Genomic DNA, 14,898 nt, shown 5'->3' with positions numbered 1-14,898 from the left:
ATTGGGGTCGAGTTTCCCGGCCATTATAATTTATATCACTATTTACTGCTACAATACTGGTGTTCCAAGGGCCTAGTGCCCCGGGAAACCGAAAAAAGGAGTAAAGGTCAGGAGCTCGCAAATTTGCATCCACCCAAGTACGAGCAAAAAATTCCCCCCAACTACATACGTGTTTGTACAGTACTACCGGTAGACTTCAGAAAAACGAAACTCCACAACTTAAACCTCATCCGATGGGAGAGGTGGATTAGTTCCGAAGAGTTTCACTGACTGTTTGGGGTTGTACTTGTACTTGTACATGTAAGTTGTAGCTACAGTGTCCGTCACCATGGTCCCATAGTACGTGGAGCTGGTCGATCTGATCATCATCGACATGACAATTGCCACTGAAAAACTCTTACTATAATACCGTATTATCTCTATTATAAGCACAGTCTCCAATAATAGCACGTCTCCAATAATAGAACACCTTGGGGTGGCATTCAAAAAATAAAGTGCTCAGTCTCCATTACAAGCACATTGTGTAAATTCATTATCTGTACCGGCGAAAAAACCCTGAAATGTGTGTGTCTGACATGAATTTGGCCATGGCAACATGCCTCTGAAATGAGGTTGAAAAAATAATGGAACAGTCTCCAATAAAGGAACGTCTCCATTAATAGCACGGGGCGGAGGTACATGTACATTGAAAAAATAAAGGACCGTGCTAATATTATAATAGAGATAATAATACGGTACTAGTACTAGTCTAAACCGTTCTCTACTGCCTACACAGGCTACAGCCTGTACCACTCAGTAAGTCTGTAGGCTAGCCTCACTCACTAACGACTTACGTGGCTTGCCTGGACTTCAGCCCGGCAGCAGGGCCAGCACATGATGTGACAATGATGATGCATGCAGTCGTAGATCTACTGATTTTGTACATCGATTCGTGACTAGAAAAGCAGATGGTGGCCCTGCCTCCCGCCTGGCCTGGTGTCCCAGTGCATGTGGTGCAGTGGTGGATGATTGCACTGGTTTGATCGTGGGAATTCATGCATGTGTACGCTGTGCCTATCCGTTTCTAGCCTTTGTTCGTTTGCCGTCTTCCTTTCGTCGGTCGGCAAGTGCACTGTGAGTGTACCGGCTGAAGAGTTTTTTCTATGAGCGCGTGCCAGGCCAAAGGCTGAGCTCTGTTGTTAGTTGTGTTTTTCAAGTTTATTCTGTTTCAGGGCAGCGCAGAACTAGTATTTTAGTAGAGTTGGCCCAGCGTTCACCTCTCTCTCTCTCGCTCTCTCTCTCTATGTGACTTGTGAGCCTCTGTCAGTTTCGGGACGCGCGTCTGCAGCGCGCTTGCGAAAGGAAGATGGTTGTCTTCCGTGTGTCGACTGTGTTGGTCTTCGCACTTTCCGCGTTAGCACCTGCGTGCTGGGCGCAGAACGATCTCATCAGTTCGCTTGACGACACGTTCAAGAACGAACGTTGCGAGCCACTAGACGCTACGCAAGTGGCTACGTGCAGAGACGTTGGATACAACTCGACTCTCCTCCCTAATCGGCTTGGACATAATACACAAAAGGATGCGGGTCTGATAGCTAATCAGTATTTCCCTTTGATCGAGGTCAACTGCTATGATAAGCTGCAATTCTTCGTTTGTGCCGTGTATCTGCCGATGTGTTTGCCCGATTATCCCCAGTATCTACCCCCATGTCGCTCCATTTGCTTGCAAGCTAAGTCGAAGTGCGAGCCCCTCATGCAGCAGTTTGGTTTCCACTGGCCCGAAGATCTGAGGTGTGATAAGTTTCCAGAGTCGTCGACAGATGACCAACTGTGTGCGGGCAATGATACTCTTCCTCCTCGTCCGACGTCCCGACCAGGTTTGAACCTGATTGGTGGTACGGCAAGACCGATCGGAGGCATCGCAACGACGGATTTGCCCGCGACACGGCCACCATACAACAAGAAGAGAATACCTTGCGGACAACAGCACTTTTACCGCAAGGAGGATCGTGATACATCGCGCTATTGGGTTGGTGTTTGGGCAACGTTGTGCTTCTTGTCGAGCGTGTTGGTTGTGGCAACGTACTGCATCGATCGTGAGCGCTTCAACTACCCAGAGAGACCTGTCATCTACTTGGCAGGTGAGTACGCTCCTGGCAAGGGCAGCCATTATTCATTTTCCCTAAAGCTTTTCAGTTCCACGCATGAGCAAATGTTCAAGTTTTCCAGGGTGAAAAGAATATTGATCTTGGGTGTCACAGAGGCAGGTGATCCTGGTGATTAAATTTACTCAACCGACCCTTGAGCACAACCATGCCAGCACAATCATGCTACAACACAGCTGTTTACAGACTCAGTCAGTAGCACTGGGTCTGTGTCACTGTCAGTGAAGTATTGCACTGATATAGTTATTGTGATAGCCTGGGTCAGTTATTCCTGCTGGGGATAGAATCTTTCCATTCTGGCGGCTTCTGTGGCCAGTGGCATGCCTGTAACAATTCCCCCAGTCCGTTTCACTGCCTCTTATTGTAAGTCTACTATTGTAGTATGTGGGTACAGAATAGATCTACTTCTGTGGAGTGATTGAGGACTTTGCTTTATTGTACTATTTATCAAATTAGTACATGTGTGGGGTGCAGATGCCTGATCACTGTAGAAATACCTGCGGATGGCCACCTGCTCACACAAGTTGCAGTGTGGTAATGGTGGACTGCTGTGAAGCAGTACAACTGCCACTGATGCTATTCTGTGACTTACACTTAGTGCCACAGTGGCTACTTTGTAGTGCTGGAGAAGTGCTGTAATATCTGCTCTTGAAGGAAGTGGTCCTTGTTCATACCCCCCAGGACAATCATGCGTCCACTTGTGGTCCAACAAGCATGCCGGTACTCTTTTGATGCAGCAAGCATTATGCGCATCATCCCGCCATCCTCCATGATGTACGGATGTGATGGAGCTCTAGCCTAGGACATGGAGTGCTGTACCTGCCTGGCTTTGGTCCTGTATGCAGAACTATAGTCACTGAGTCGGGTACCAGGGGAAGAAAACACTCTGCCATCAGATGTCCCCTCTTCTAGGCAATATTCTTGCTCAAATTGTCCAGGGAATTATGTTTCAGGCATCACAAATCACCCGCGTAGTAAACACCTTTGGGCACTTGAAGTGCTGTTTAGTGACACCTTCTTTACATGACACGTCTAGACACGGGGTGTACCATACAGTCACTTACCTCCACAAGTTAGTTTGTGGCAAGCCGGTGGTGAAACCACATACCGTGAATGGATGGTGTCTTGCCATGCTGCAGGGTGGTGCTGGTGACCTGCATGGTGTTGTAATGAGGATCTTGTGTACGGTTTTGTTGGTTTGTGTAACGTTATTCGCGCTGATTCAGCAAAGGAGCCATAATTATACTCTAGAGAACAGCATTTTCAAAGTACATGTACATGCATACCAATATGAAAGAAATTGTGCATGGACTTGCACGTTGTGGATGAAAGTGAACTCCAAAGGCAGTCTTTGGGTGTCAGTTCAATAATGGCAACTAAACTAGTTTTTGGAGTTGAGAAGTGAAGTTTCCTGAACTAGATTAGTCTAGAGTCAATGCCAGGTGGAAAGTGCATAAACCTGTACATGTACAAGCAAGTTCTCTTCACTGCGGCTGTAATAAGAATTATTATGCATTGCTGCATAGTTTTGGTAATTACTGGACATCTACACTGTAGAATGTACACGTCACGATGTACATGCTTTGTGTGCAATTATACTGCACTCCTGGTCATTGTTGCACCTCGATAATGATGGTTATGTTTGCAACGATATTGTCATTGCAATCTGCAAATAGGCAGACATCTTGAGTGAATGTCTGCATGTCCTAACGTTACATGTACACGATTACACAGTACTGACAATGATTATGATCATGCCACGATAAGACACTTTAAATAGCCGCGCAACATTTGTTTGGGAAAGCTAACGTTAGTGTATGGTGAAGATAATGTACGCACAAGAAGCACTTTAGGATGATAGCACATGGGCAGTAGTACTAGTATGGGCGTCCATGGTGCGTCTGTATGGTCAGCTGTACAATACACGTGTAGTAAGTGTGTGTATGCCCCCCCCCCCCCCTCCCTCAGCACCATCTGCTCAGGTCAGAACTCAGTTAGTTTGCAAACAGAGGGCCATGCTCTGTATTACACTATGGCCTGTGCCACTCACGCACAGGAACAGTGCAGTAGTGGTACTAAACACATGATTGTGATTACAAGTAATGGAAGTAGGCTTACACTAGGCTGTACATAGTCATTAATGCGGCAGTGTGATACCTTTGCCAATGCTGAGTCATGTCTAACTAGTACTTTGAAGTATTTGCACTCCAGAAGACTGGGGGGGGGGGGGGGGGGGAGAGAATGGATGAGTACTGATCCACTAAACTTGTGATGAATCTGAGTGCTGTTTCTTGAAATAATTCAATTCGCCATCGGCAAGTCACACTTCATATGCTGCATGAAAGTTAGCCGAAAGATTTACATAACAACAGGAGCTCTATAGAAGCTGTGCATATCCCTAGCTGTACTTGATTGATAGCTTCCAGAACCCCTTCCAAAGGAAACTGGTGGGGCAAATGACTTGAGCTCTTCCATTGTGGGCCATATCGTAAGATGACCTTTCAGGGGGGGGGGGGGGTCTCATTACTCTAGAGAGTGAAAGAAGCCCACCAGTGCAGAAGAATATTGCCACTTCCTCAGTTTACTTGGCTGAAATCCCTACCGTAGTTTACCCCCCCCCCCCCCCCCCGCAAAGAAACCAAATTGTACTCCTTGGGTACTTGGCTAAACCTAGTACAGTACTGTCTAATGTAATATGGAGGAAGCGTGACATGATGTCATTTCGGTATAAGACAGCCAGCCACATAAATCACTGGAACTAAAATTGAAAATTGTTCATTGGAGAGTCAGTATTGTGCAAGCAAAGGTTTTGGTCTGTAGATAAGTTGCCCAACTCCACAGAAATGCAGCTCTTCTGGTCGAAATGTTTGTCCGTGCATCATGACCTTGTTGAAAGGCTAATTCTTTTCATTTTTGTCCCAAGACTCGTGTGAAAAAGTATAGTGTGTTCAATGGGCGATAGTGGTGCCCCTTCAGCCATGTAGCCATGTGTGTATGGCCAGGCCTGTTCTGTAGTTGGAATTCATCAAAGGAGTTTGTGCATACCAATTACTGTTCCAGACGCTGAGCATGGCAGAGTTTGCATACGTTAATAGCGAGGAAGCGAAATCTATTTTACGGATGTTTTCTGTCAGGTGGAGCAGTTTCCACTTCTAAGCTGTGGTACTTGACACGGCTAACTAACGTATCCTGGTCTATGCGCGGGTGCACGGTATGTTGTTGTCCCTGCAGGATGTTACGTTATGTTCTCGTTCGGCTACCTGGTCAGCCTGATGGTGGGCGACAACATTGCATGCGCCGACGGCTATGCTGTACAGCCCGACGAGGCCGGCGCCGGCTGCATCATCGTAGCCTTCCTGCTCTACTTCAGCTGGATGGCGGCGGCGCTGTGGTGGGTGACTCTGGCCTTCACCTGGTTTCTCGCCGCCTCACTCAAGTGGGCACCAGAGGGTATTGGCAAGCACTTCTTCAAGTACCATGTCTTCTCCTGGGGCGTTGCCATCGTGCAAACTGTTCTGCTCATGGCCCTGAAGAAGGTCGATGCCGACGAGTTGACTGGCGCCTGCTTCGTGGGCTACTTTGACGATAAGTCGTTGGCCGGGTTTGTTATTGGCCCCCTGTGTGTCTACCTCATCATTGGCGCACTCCTCTTCCTGTACGGATTCATGTCTCTGGTCAATATTCGCAGTGTTATCAGACAGTCAGCCGGCGGCCACCGCACGGATAAGCTGGAGAAGCTGATGGTGCGTGTTGCCGTCTTCTCCATTCTGTATGCAATCCCCACCGCCGTTGTCCTCGGCTGCCTGTTTGTGGAGCACAGCGAGAAGCCCAGCTGGAAGTATCCCATGGACGGTTCGTGCAATGCCGGCTACCCTGGACCTGCGGAGGGTTCGAATTGCGATGGTGTGCCTGCAAAGCCAGCCCTATTCATGCTGCGGCTCTTCATGGTATTGATTGTAGGCCTGGCGTCGGGCATTTGGATTTGGTCGACAAAGACACTGGAGTCATGGGGCCGGCGTTTTGGTCGCTCTAACAGTGCCCGTGCCCAGTACCAGGCCACTCGCATTCGCTCCGACAGCAGCACCGGAGGCCACAACTCGCACGTCCCATCGGCCATGACGTCAATGACTGGCGTAACACCCAGTATCAACACGTCGAACTCAGGCATGCCCATGCACCAGTCCATGCACATGTACCCACAGATGCAGCAGGCGCAGTACATCCCCGGTGGCTACTGAAGTGCAGGGACGGCATAGTGTGTGGGTGTGTGGATGCCGACTTACTTGTGAGAGCATGCGGGTGCGTTGGGGCGCTGAGCAGTCACCCATTCAACTGTACATGTACATGGGAAGTAAGTTCAAAGTAACGTCCATTGAGTTCATGGAGTGGCTACCGGGTGGCATGCGCCAGTGTATCATGAGTGCAGTTTTTGCTCTTCTTCGGTCGGTCTAGGCTGTGCAGTGACTGGAAGTCTTCACCTGAATGCAGCAGCTTCTCTGGGTTTGTCCAGTCATGGTGCTTGACTATGAGCGAGCAGGACATCTTCATATGCAACTGGTCTATTTACGATTCCCTCCACCGGAGCTAACCCGCAGTCATCCTACTGCATGCACCCAGCCTTCCCTGTTTTCTTCCTCTCTGTTCCGAGTCTATTCATCTTTCTATTAGCAACAACAGCCCCTGGCATGACCAGGGAGCTGGCACCCCAACAGATTTCTTTTGTTCCAGGCATGCTTTCTTTGACTGTAACAATTTCTATATTTGAATGCTGTTCATTTGCTTTCTCTTTTGACGAGAGATTATGGAATATGACAATGTGACTTCTGGCCAAAGAGAAATCATACTATGATTGTACAGATTGTCTAGTTTCACTGACTGCAATCCCCCTATTACGCACTTTCCTTGTAGACTGTTCTCCACGTCGTCTGGGAAACAAATCGGGCTCGGCAAGGCAGCACTAGGGAGCCCACTACTACTAGAAAGAGGTTACCACTGATTGTGCTGTTGTGTTATTTTGGCTTCTTCTCATTTTCTACCCATGCTTTGTTCATACTCTGTGCAAGCGAATGCCGTGCTTGAAGCGTGCTGCTGATAGCCGAATACATAGTAACGGGCAGATTGCTTGTAGCCAGCTGGTCGAGGGTTCTGTTACTTTTGTATATTGACTACTCTATTTTTACTTGTTCCTCAGTATCAGCCTTGATGAGCTTAGAGTGCCTGGCCGACTTGCGCTGCCAATATACATACCAAGTAATGCTGGACTTGTTTTTCGTTGTTGTGTGGAACGATAGCTAGCATGCTAGCACTGAGAAACAATGGGAGTCGTAAATTTACCCACAAGAATCGAGTCGTTAAAATTTGCAACTCGTTTCTTGTGGGTAGCTATCCAGTCATTGGGCATTGACGGGTGGGCAGTGTGAAAACACCGGTCGCACAGGGTCTGAATACACGCCCATTTGCTCAGACAGTGGGCTAACCACTCTCTCTCTCTCTCTCTCTCTCTCTCTCTCTCTCTCTCTCTCTCTCTCTCTCTCTCTCTCTCTCTCTCTCTCTCTCTCTCTCTCTCTCTCTCTCTCTCTCTCTCTCTCTCTCTCTCTCTCTCTTTCTCTGTCTCTCTTTCTCTCTCAGCATGATGCAGACAGTCCAGCAGCCATTGATGGATGGTCTAGATAATTGTCACTTGATCGTGTTGGTGAGACAGCGCTACATACCAGCAGAATGTACCAGTAACACCTTGAATTACACTTCTGCGGCCGGTGCATTCGTGGTGCACGGTCAACGTGTGCTTGTCATGGTCAAGCTCCAGAGAGATGACATCGCCTTTTCTCCAACGCTGCGAAAGTTCCCCACCTTTGCAACCTCCATCTGGTGTGTAGCCACACCAACCATATACCTCCCCCCTCAGACGATGCACACAGTGATATGATGGCTTACTGGCGGAACACGCACAGATCCACACGTCGCTCAAACTTGTGTTGTCCATTCTCACTCTGATACTGCTGACACCGCGGGTTTTTGTTAGGCGTGATGTATACGCTGTGTTAGTATTACTCCCCTCATTATTAGTAATAGTACGGCCTCCATTACTGATGGTGATGTCCTCATGAGACCAGCTCGAATCAAACACCGGCTGTGGCTTTATTTTGGCCTTGAGTGGACTGTTCTGCAAGTGCCTTTCTGCGTACTGTATTGATACAGTTACAGGGCCTCCAGCTGAAGGCGATGTGCACATGGACTCGAGGCGTTCCAGTGAAGTTTGCTGCAGTGGTGTTGTGGGTAGCTTCTCATTGCCCGCATCCTGGACGGAAATGTGGAAATAGAGACGATCGAGGCACTGCGGAGAAAGATCCAGTGGCAATGCTCCCTTGATCAGCAGCCGCAGCTTGCCACCTTCATAGCGATCATCAATATCCACCTTCAAGCTTTCAGAGAAATTGGTGAAATCCTGGACTATACCGGTGCTCTCAATTAGACTAGCAACCTCCTCCACGTTGACACGACCAAATACAATCTGACTTCTGGTACATGGCTCTGCATCTTTGTCTTGTACATCTTTCCGACGATCAAGGGCGCTGTTTAGCCACTGTGCCAGCTTCAAGAAGTCTGTGTCGTCATCGCAGGATCGAGATATTTCCGATGCAGCCTGGCCGATTAGAAGGCCATCTTCCAGTCGAGTCACCTGACCTTCAAGCAGTATGAGCTTACTGTTCCTCTGTCGATCCACATCTTCAAGAAGAGTGCTTTCTCTACTGTTCAGGGCTGTCCTCAGCTTTTCAAATTGTTCCACGATCTCTTCGGAGGCATGCTCAGCATCCTCATTTATATGATCAATCTCCTCCCTTACCTTCTCCAGAGCCATGGAAAGCGAGTCAGTTCCCTTCGACAAGCAGCTGTTGATGTTGTTGTCGACCTTTTGGCGCATGGTATGCACTGCACGTTCGATGGGCACTACTTTATGTTTGGCTGGCTCTGGTTGCCTGTGAGCTCCAGTGTCCAGGCATTGTTGACATGCCAGCTGATGACATTGAAGACAGTATTTGGTCACCACTTGTCTGGGATGTAAAGGACAATAGTGCTGCAGCTGAGCTGTACGCTGTACTCTCGCAACACTGTCAACAGTCTCCTGCTGACCGGCAGCAGACAGTGATGCCACTCTGTGATGGCGTGTAGCTCGAAAGAGAGGGTGAGCAGCTGCATGAGTCTGACAAAGACTGGTTCCGCACTCCGGACAGCTAGCTGTGGCAGGTTCCTCCTCAGCGCAATCGTCACACAGCACTGGCAGATTGGCACTAGTGGTACTAGTAGTTGTACTTTCACCTGTCACTAGCCTTGGATAACTGTCCGGTAGCGCAGACGCTGGGCACCTTGGTGTTGGTATTGGGGTCTTGGTGAAGCACCTGGGACACTGGACGCCTCCATCGAATGCAACATGTTGGTCCAAACACGCCACACATAACGCGTGCAAGCATGATACCAGCTTCAATTTTCTGGCATTGCTGCCACAAGAAGCACAGCACAAGCGATCCACCATCGCATCGCAAGCAAGAGGCTTCAGTTGGCACAAAGCAAAAAGAACAACGAAACAAAATAATTTATGGACCCCGTGCTAGTATGGTGCTTGGTTATGCTTATGCCGTTATCAGTTATGGAGTAGATCTACGAGTGGACTCCTTTCTCACATGTGCACAGTCTCTCTGGTTTCAAAATCGGCGCTCTTGAGTGCCACGTGCATGTGAAGCAGCTCCACGTGGATCGATCTCGGCGAGTACTGCGTGTACATGGTGTATCCATTTTCGAAAAAAGTTCAAATTTTTAGTACCCAATCCTTTCAAAACTACACAATATTCCCAGTAATAAAAAATAATGTAAATGCCATTGTACCAAGAGTACATTATGTACATGTACTCTTGATTGTTCTTGTTTGGAGTGGGTACAGTACCGGGTTGCAATGGCAGAAACTTCAACGGAGGAAGCAATTGTTGAGTGCAGTGCGCAGCAAAGATGGCCTCATGCAGCAGAACCAGCCTGTGCTATCTGTGGAAAGTATGGGGAATACATCTGCGACGCGACAGGAGATGATGTGTGTAGTTTGGAGTGTAAACACAAGAGCCTCTCCCGACATGGTATCACTCAACAGGTATGCAGCTCATGGCCCAGCACTCCCTTCCATTCATACTGCATTCTTGCAGTCTTTTTTCTTGCTAGGTACAGCTTGTTCGGATGTTGAATATCCTATTCCTATTAGTCGTGTTACTTACTGTTACCCGGATCCCCAGAGTAGGGGCCGAGATTTTGTGCAGGTCTGCAAAATGACTTTCATGTAGCACTGAAAACGAGTACAATGCACTCAGTTTGCACATGATACAACACAATACCTAAAAACGGTCTCTCGGCTACGAAGCGTCAGGAGAAAACAGTTCATAATATGACTCGGATGTTATCACATGAGCTGATTGTCCAGTAATTAGGCTTCCGTGGAATATGCCAGCATAATTTCGGGAATTATCGGTGTGATTTTTAAAACGGGAATTATTGGCAATTTTGTGGAATAATCGGTAAAATTTGAGCAATGCCCCCTTTTTTTCAATTTTTTCATTTATAACACCCTGATTTGTACCAAAAAGCTTGTGATCCTGCAGTTGTTCACCCTGTCTTTCAAAAAAAGAAAGAAAGGAAAGCTTCCAGCCGAGTCTCGCGTGAACCATGATTTTTTTGCCTGTACAAGTGGCAACAATAGAGAGGTTCCGCACTACGTAAAGTTGAGCAACTTTGCGTTAGTGGGCGGGAAAAACCCGTGAATTCGCGAGTTTACACTCCACTTACGGAAAGTTGTCTACGGAGAGTACGTAGATAGGGCTCTGATAACGTAGCTGGTCCGTAAGTGGATTGGGGTACAAATTTATGACTCTCTCCCCATGTCGATCTGGTCGTACACTGTCGCATTCGGAGTTGCCAAGGGCAGCTACGTGATTTGAAAACTCCGTATGGCGGAACCCAGATGCGCATGCAGTTTACGTAAGACTTTCCGTAGATCGACTACGTTTTTTACTAACGTAAGGCCACACCAAGTTTTTTCATTGTTTCTCGTCACCGCGCGCGTACCTTTCTTGAGGATTGGACCAAAAAAAAATCTCGCGTCCCGGTAAACACGCATAAAAAGGCGTTGTAAAAGTACGCGCGGCGTCAAATCTGGAGTGCAGTGCTAGTGCACGAACCGAAGGACGACTTTTGCACCGTGTATGTACGCATACCGGTAGTTCAAGTACCACACCACCACACGACCTGGTCGTCTTCTTTGCTACACAAGCGCGCACTTGGCTGTTCTTTTATGTACCCCTTGTATAATAACTTTGGTTTGCTTTCTTTCCTATTTAAATAACATGCAACACTGGACTTCCTCACCAGAGGCCGGTGCAGGAGCCTGGTTTTCTGGCTTTATGTTGCAATTGACTGTCACGCGTGGTGTATAGTCTGATTTTAGGTCATAAATTGGGCCTTTGTAGTGTAAATAGCAGTTTTTGTTTTTCAAACCCTATTTTGTTTTTTTTCCGCCCGCCCGCGTTCCTTTTGAGATTTTCAGGTGACGAGAAACAATGAAATAACTTGGTGTGGCCTAAGTACGTTATGCGGAACCTCTCTAATACCCGTACTGCGTACGGTATCTGCAAAAAGGAAGAAAAAAGCATTATTGTGAGGATTATTGGTGAAATTACGGGAAGAATCGGTCGAAATTTTGAGCGATGCTGAAAGGAATTATCGGTAGAAATACGAGCATATTCCGCGGAAGCCTACCAGTAACTTGTGGTGTCAGTGGACAGTATAGGTAATTTGTAGCTCCTTGGTCCTTTTTCTTTCCTATAAAGTTCATAATATCTTCGCAATACCACTTTTCCACGGTATGTGCGCGGACCTGCACGTGCAGGTTCGGGCTCTCTGCCTTCTCCGTGAAAAATAAAAAGACAAACAACCTAGGTCACCTAGGTCAACAGCTTTACCGCACAGGGCAGGGATGAGAACCATACAGATGGTGTCTTCCAGCGGGGCAAGAGCGATGGCAGCACCCTCGATGGTTGAGCAAAGGAAGGACCAGCGATGCTTGATGCCTTGGGTGAATGCTGCATAAGCACCCTCGGGCTGGCATTCAGCAATCCTAGCCAAGGCCAGGATCTCATCTTGCCACTCGCTTGCCTTCTGTGATGGATAATGTAGGACCAACTCCGCTGATCCAAGCGCTGCACCTAGAAACCGGTGGCCGTCGGAGGTGGTCTGCACACTGGTGACCGGGTCCCTGCAAAGGCGTCCTCGGCTTTCCTCAGGTGACCGGCCTTGACGGCCTGGACTGATTTATTGGTATTTGCCAGGTACATATACCCAGGTCCTTTCAGCCGTAGAATATCCCACCAAGCACGTAGTGGTCACCAGACTCTGCCGGCCGCGGAGGAGCCATCCGTGAACCACATCTGGATTGTTCTCTCGGCTGAGAGAGCATGAATGAGAGGCAGGATGCCCAGCGCGTACATAGGCATCGCGATGAGGTCACCCTGGGTTGTGCCTTATACCGATGTGATCACGCTGGCCCAAGCAAACAGCTTTGCAGGTTGTCGGTAGCTGTCCAAAGGGATGGGCATAGGTGGCGCGTGTTGCGCAGACACGCATCTCGTTTGTGGCATCAGCCATTAACTACTCCAGTGGTGGTGAACGGTACAGACCCTCCAGTGACCCTCTCTTTCGGGTACTGTGGCATGGTAAGCATAGCGAAAGGACCACCGTCAAATCGTTTGCACATCTTACACCGTGCAAGTGCAAGTTCGACGGTTTCCCGTCCACGAGTAATCCAGTCCCGTTTGCGAACTGCCACAAGTGTTGAATTGGTTCCACCGTGGAGTAACTTCCGATGCGTATCAGCAACGATAAATTGGCGGAGTGGACTTCTTCCAGACAGAAGGATTGGTTGCAGTGACTCAGCTGATAGCGGTGCATTCTGCATTCGTCCATTGCACTGAAGAAGGTCATTCTCGTCTTGAATGAAACCATACTTGTTGATCAGGCCATTCGCCTTTCCATTCGTCAATACCTGAAAAACATCTTCAAAGTTGTCGTGTTGAGCGTACCTTAGCCATTTGACTTCTGCTTGCTTGATCTTGGCTACAGTGAGTGGTGCAGGTAGAGGAGATTTCGTACGGGCATACCGGTATGTGTTAAGACGGTCTCAGCATCCTCCTGGTTGAATGCTTGCTGCATGGCAGGGATTGCTGCCTCAACCCCACAGTCCTGGCATGCATGCAGTTCATTTCATATTTAATATCCGAAAAATAGGATATTATACTGTTCTATTGTACAATTTGTAGCCGAGAGACCGTTTTCACAACTTCTGGGTTGTGTGTAGTGCCGTGCGCAAGATGAAGTGGCTACAGTCTGTCCCCGTGGAAAATCGCGGAAGAATTTCTCAGAAAATAGGCAAAAGTGGGGTGAAATCAAAGAAGTTGCGGCAATAAATGCGGCAAATTGCTTTGAAATGCGACAAGTTGTGGCGCTCAATATGCAGAAAATGATACTGATCAAGTTTCACAACACTCGACCTTTGCATACTGCCGCCCTGCGCCGACTTGTGACTGTCTGACAGTTTTCCTGGCAGCACACGCCAGGTGTGAGCCCTACAGTACAGTGCAGGGTAGTCCTTGCCACCGGGACCCACTGGCCTACTGTCTACACGGCAGCACTTGTGATTACCAAGGGTAGTCCTTGCCACCGGGACCCACTGGCCTACTGTCTACACGGCAGCACTTGTGATTACCAAGGGTAGTCCTTGCCACCGGGACCCACTGGCCTACTGTCTACACGGCAGCACTTGTGATTACCAAGGGTAGTCCTTGCCACCGGGACCCACTGGCCTACTGTCTACACGGCAGCACTTGTGATTACCAAGGGTAGTCCTTGCCACCGGGACCCACTGGCCTACTGTCTACACGGCAGCACTTGTGATTACCAAGGGTGGTCCTTGCCACCGGGACCCACTGGCCTACTGTCTACACGGCAGCACTTGTGATTACCAAGGGTAGTCCTTGCCACCGGGACCCACTGGCCTGCTGTCTACACGGCAGCACTTGTAATTAACAAGGGTAGTCCTTGCCACCGGGACCCACTGGCCTACTGTCTACACGGCAGCACTTGTGCTTACCAACGCACCATGCTGAGTTGTAACTATTAGACGGCATGTACGATCACTACTCAATCTCCAGACAGCTAACTAGCTGTTTTGACCTTGTTACGTCTCGGTACACCAGCTTGCAATTCCCCAACGGATTGGTCCTAATGCGGTGTTTCATGAAACATGTGAAAAACGTGGATTTTCGCGCAGCAGTCGGATCGAAATTTTCCATGGGTGTAGAACAGTTCATGTAAGAAAGGACATGCATTGAAGGTTCAGCCAAAGAAAAGTTTCTCGAGTATCCGTAGGGTTCACTCAGCTCAAGTGTCCAATGTGTGCTTGCGTGTGTGCATGCGCACGCACGCGTGTGTGTGTGTGTGTGTGCGCGCGCGCGCGTGTGTGTGTGTGTATGTATGTGTGTGTGTGCGTGCGCGCCCGTGTGTGTGTGTGTGTGTGTGTGTGTGTGTGTGTACCGTAAAGTCGCGGATAAAAGCCGGGTTTGCATACAAGCACATCGCGGATAGAAGCCTGAAAATCACAATGGTCAAATGCATAATATGCCTGTCGCGCGTAGAAGCCTGGTTTCTATGCAAGCGCGGATCGGGT

The 14,898-nt window shown here is 48.6% G+C and overlaps 3 protein-coding genes across 5 annotated transcripts in view; 2 read left to right on the top strand and 1 right to left on the bottom strand.

Moving 5' to 3' along the window:
• Nucleotides 1-1,008: 1,008 nt before the first annotated feature.
• LOC135805671 (frizzled-2-like) lies at nt 1,009-7,405 on the top strand. The gene is made up of 2 exons (XM_065319749.1): nt 1,009-2,120; nt 5,376-7,405. The coding sequence occupies exons 1-2, from the start codon at nt 1,346-1,348 to the stop codon at nt 6,380-6,382; spliced, it is 1,782 nt and encodes a 593-aa protein (XP_065175821.1). The 5' UTR covers nt 1,009-1,345; the 3' UTR covers nt 6,383-7,405.
• Nucleotides 7,406-7,678: 273 nt separating this feature from the next.
• LOC135805669 (transcription intermediary factor 1-alpha-like) lies at nt 7,679-9,714 on the bottom strand. Its single transcript, XM_065319748.1, has one exon. The coding sequence runs from the start codon at nt 9,673-9,675 to the stop codon at nt 7,810-7,812; it is 1,866 nt and encodes a 621-aa protein (XP_065175820.1). The 5' UTR covers nt 9,676-9,714; the 3' UTR covers nt 7,679-7,809.
• A 267-nt stretch (nt 9,715-9,981) lies between these two features.
• LOC135805668 (uncharacterized) overlaps nt 9,982-14,898 on the top strand; it is a 30,525-nt gene continuing 25,608 nt past the window's right edge. For 2 of the 3 annotated variants that reach the window (XM_065319747.1, XM_065319746.1), the window contains exon 1: nt 9,982-10,281. In XM_065319747.1, coding sequence (XP_065175819.1) covers nt 10,093-10,281 — 189 coding nt within the window. In that variant the 5' untranslated portion in view covers nt 9,982-10,092. The remainder of the gene's footprint in view (nt 10,282-14,898) is intronic. The other variant, XM_065319745.1, reaches the window with a different exon arrangement.

This window comes from Sycon ciliatum, chromosome 1 (genome assembly GCF_964019385.1).
Source record: "Sycon ciliatum chromosome 1, ocSycCili1.1, whole genome shotgun sequence".
NCBI lineage: Eukaryota > Metazoa > Porifera > Calcarea > Leucosolenida > Sycettidae > Sycon > Sycon ciliatum.
This window is presented reverse-complemented; position numbering and strand designations above follow the sequence as displayed.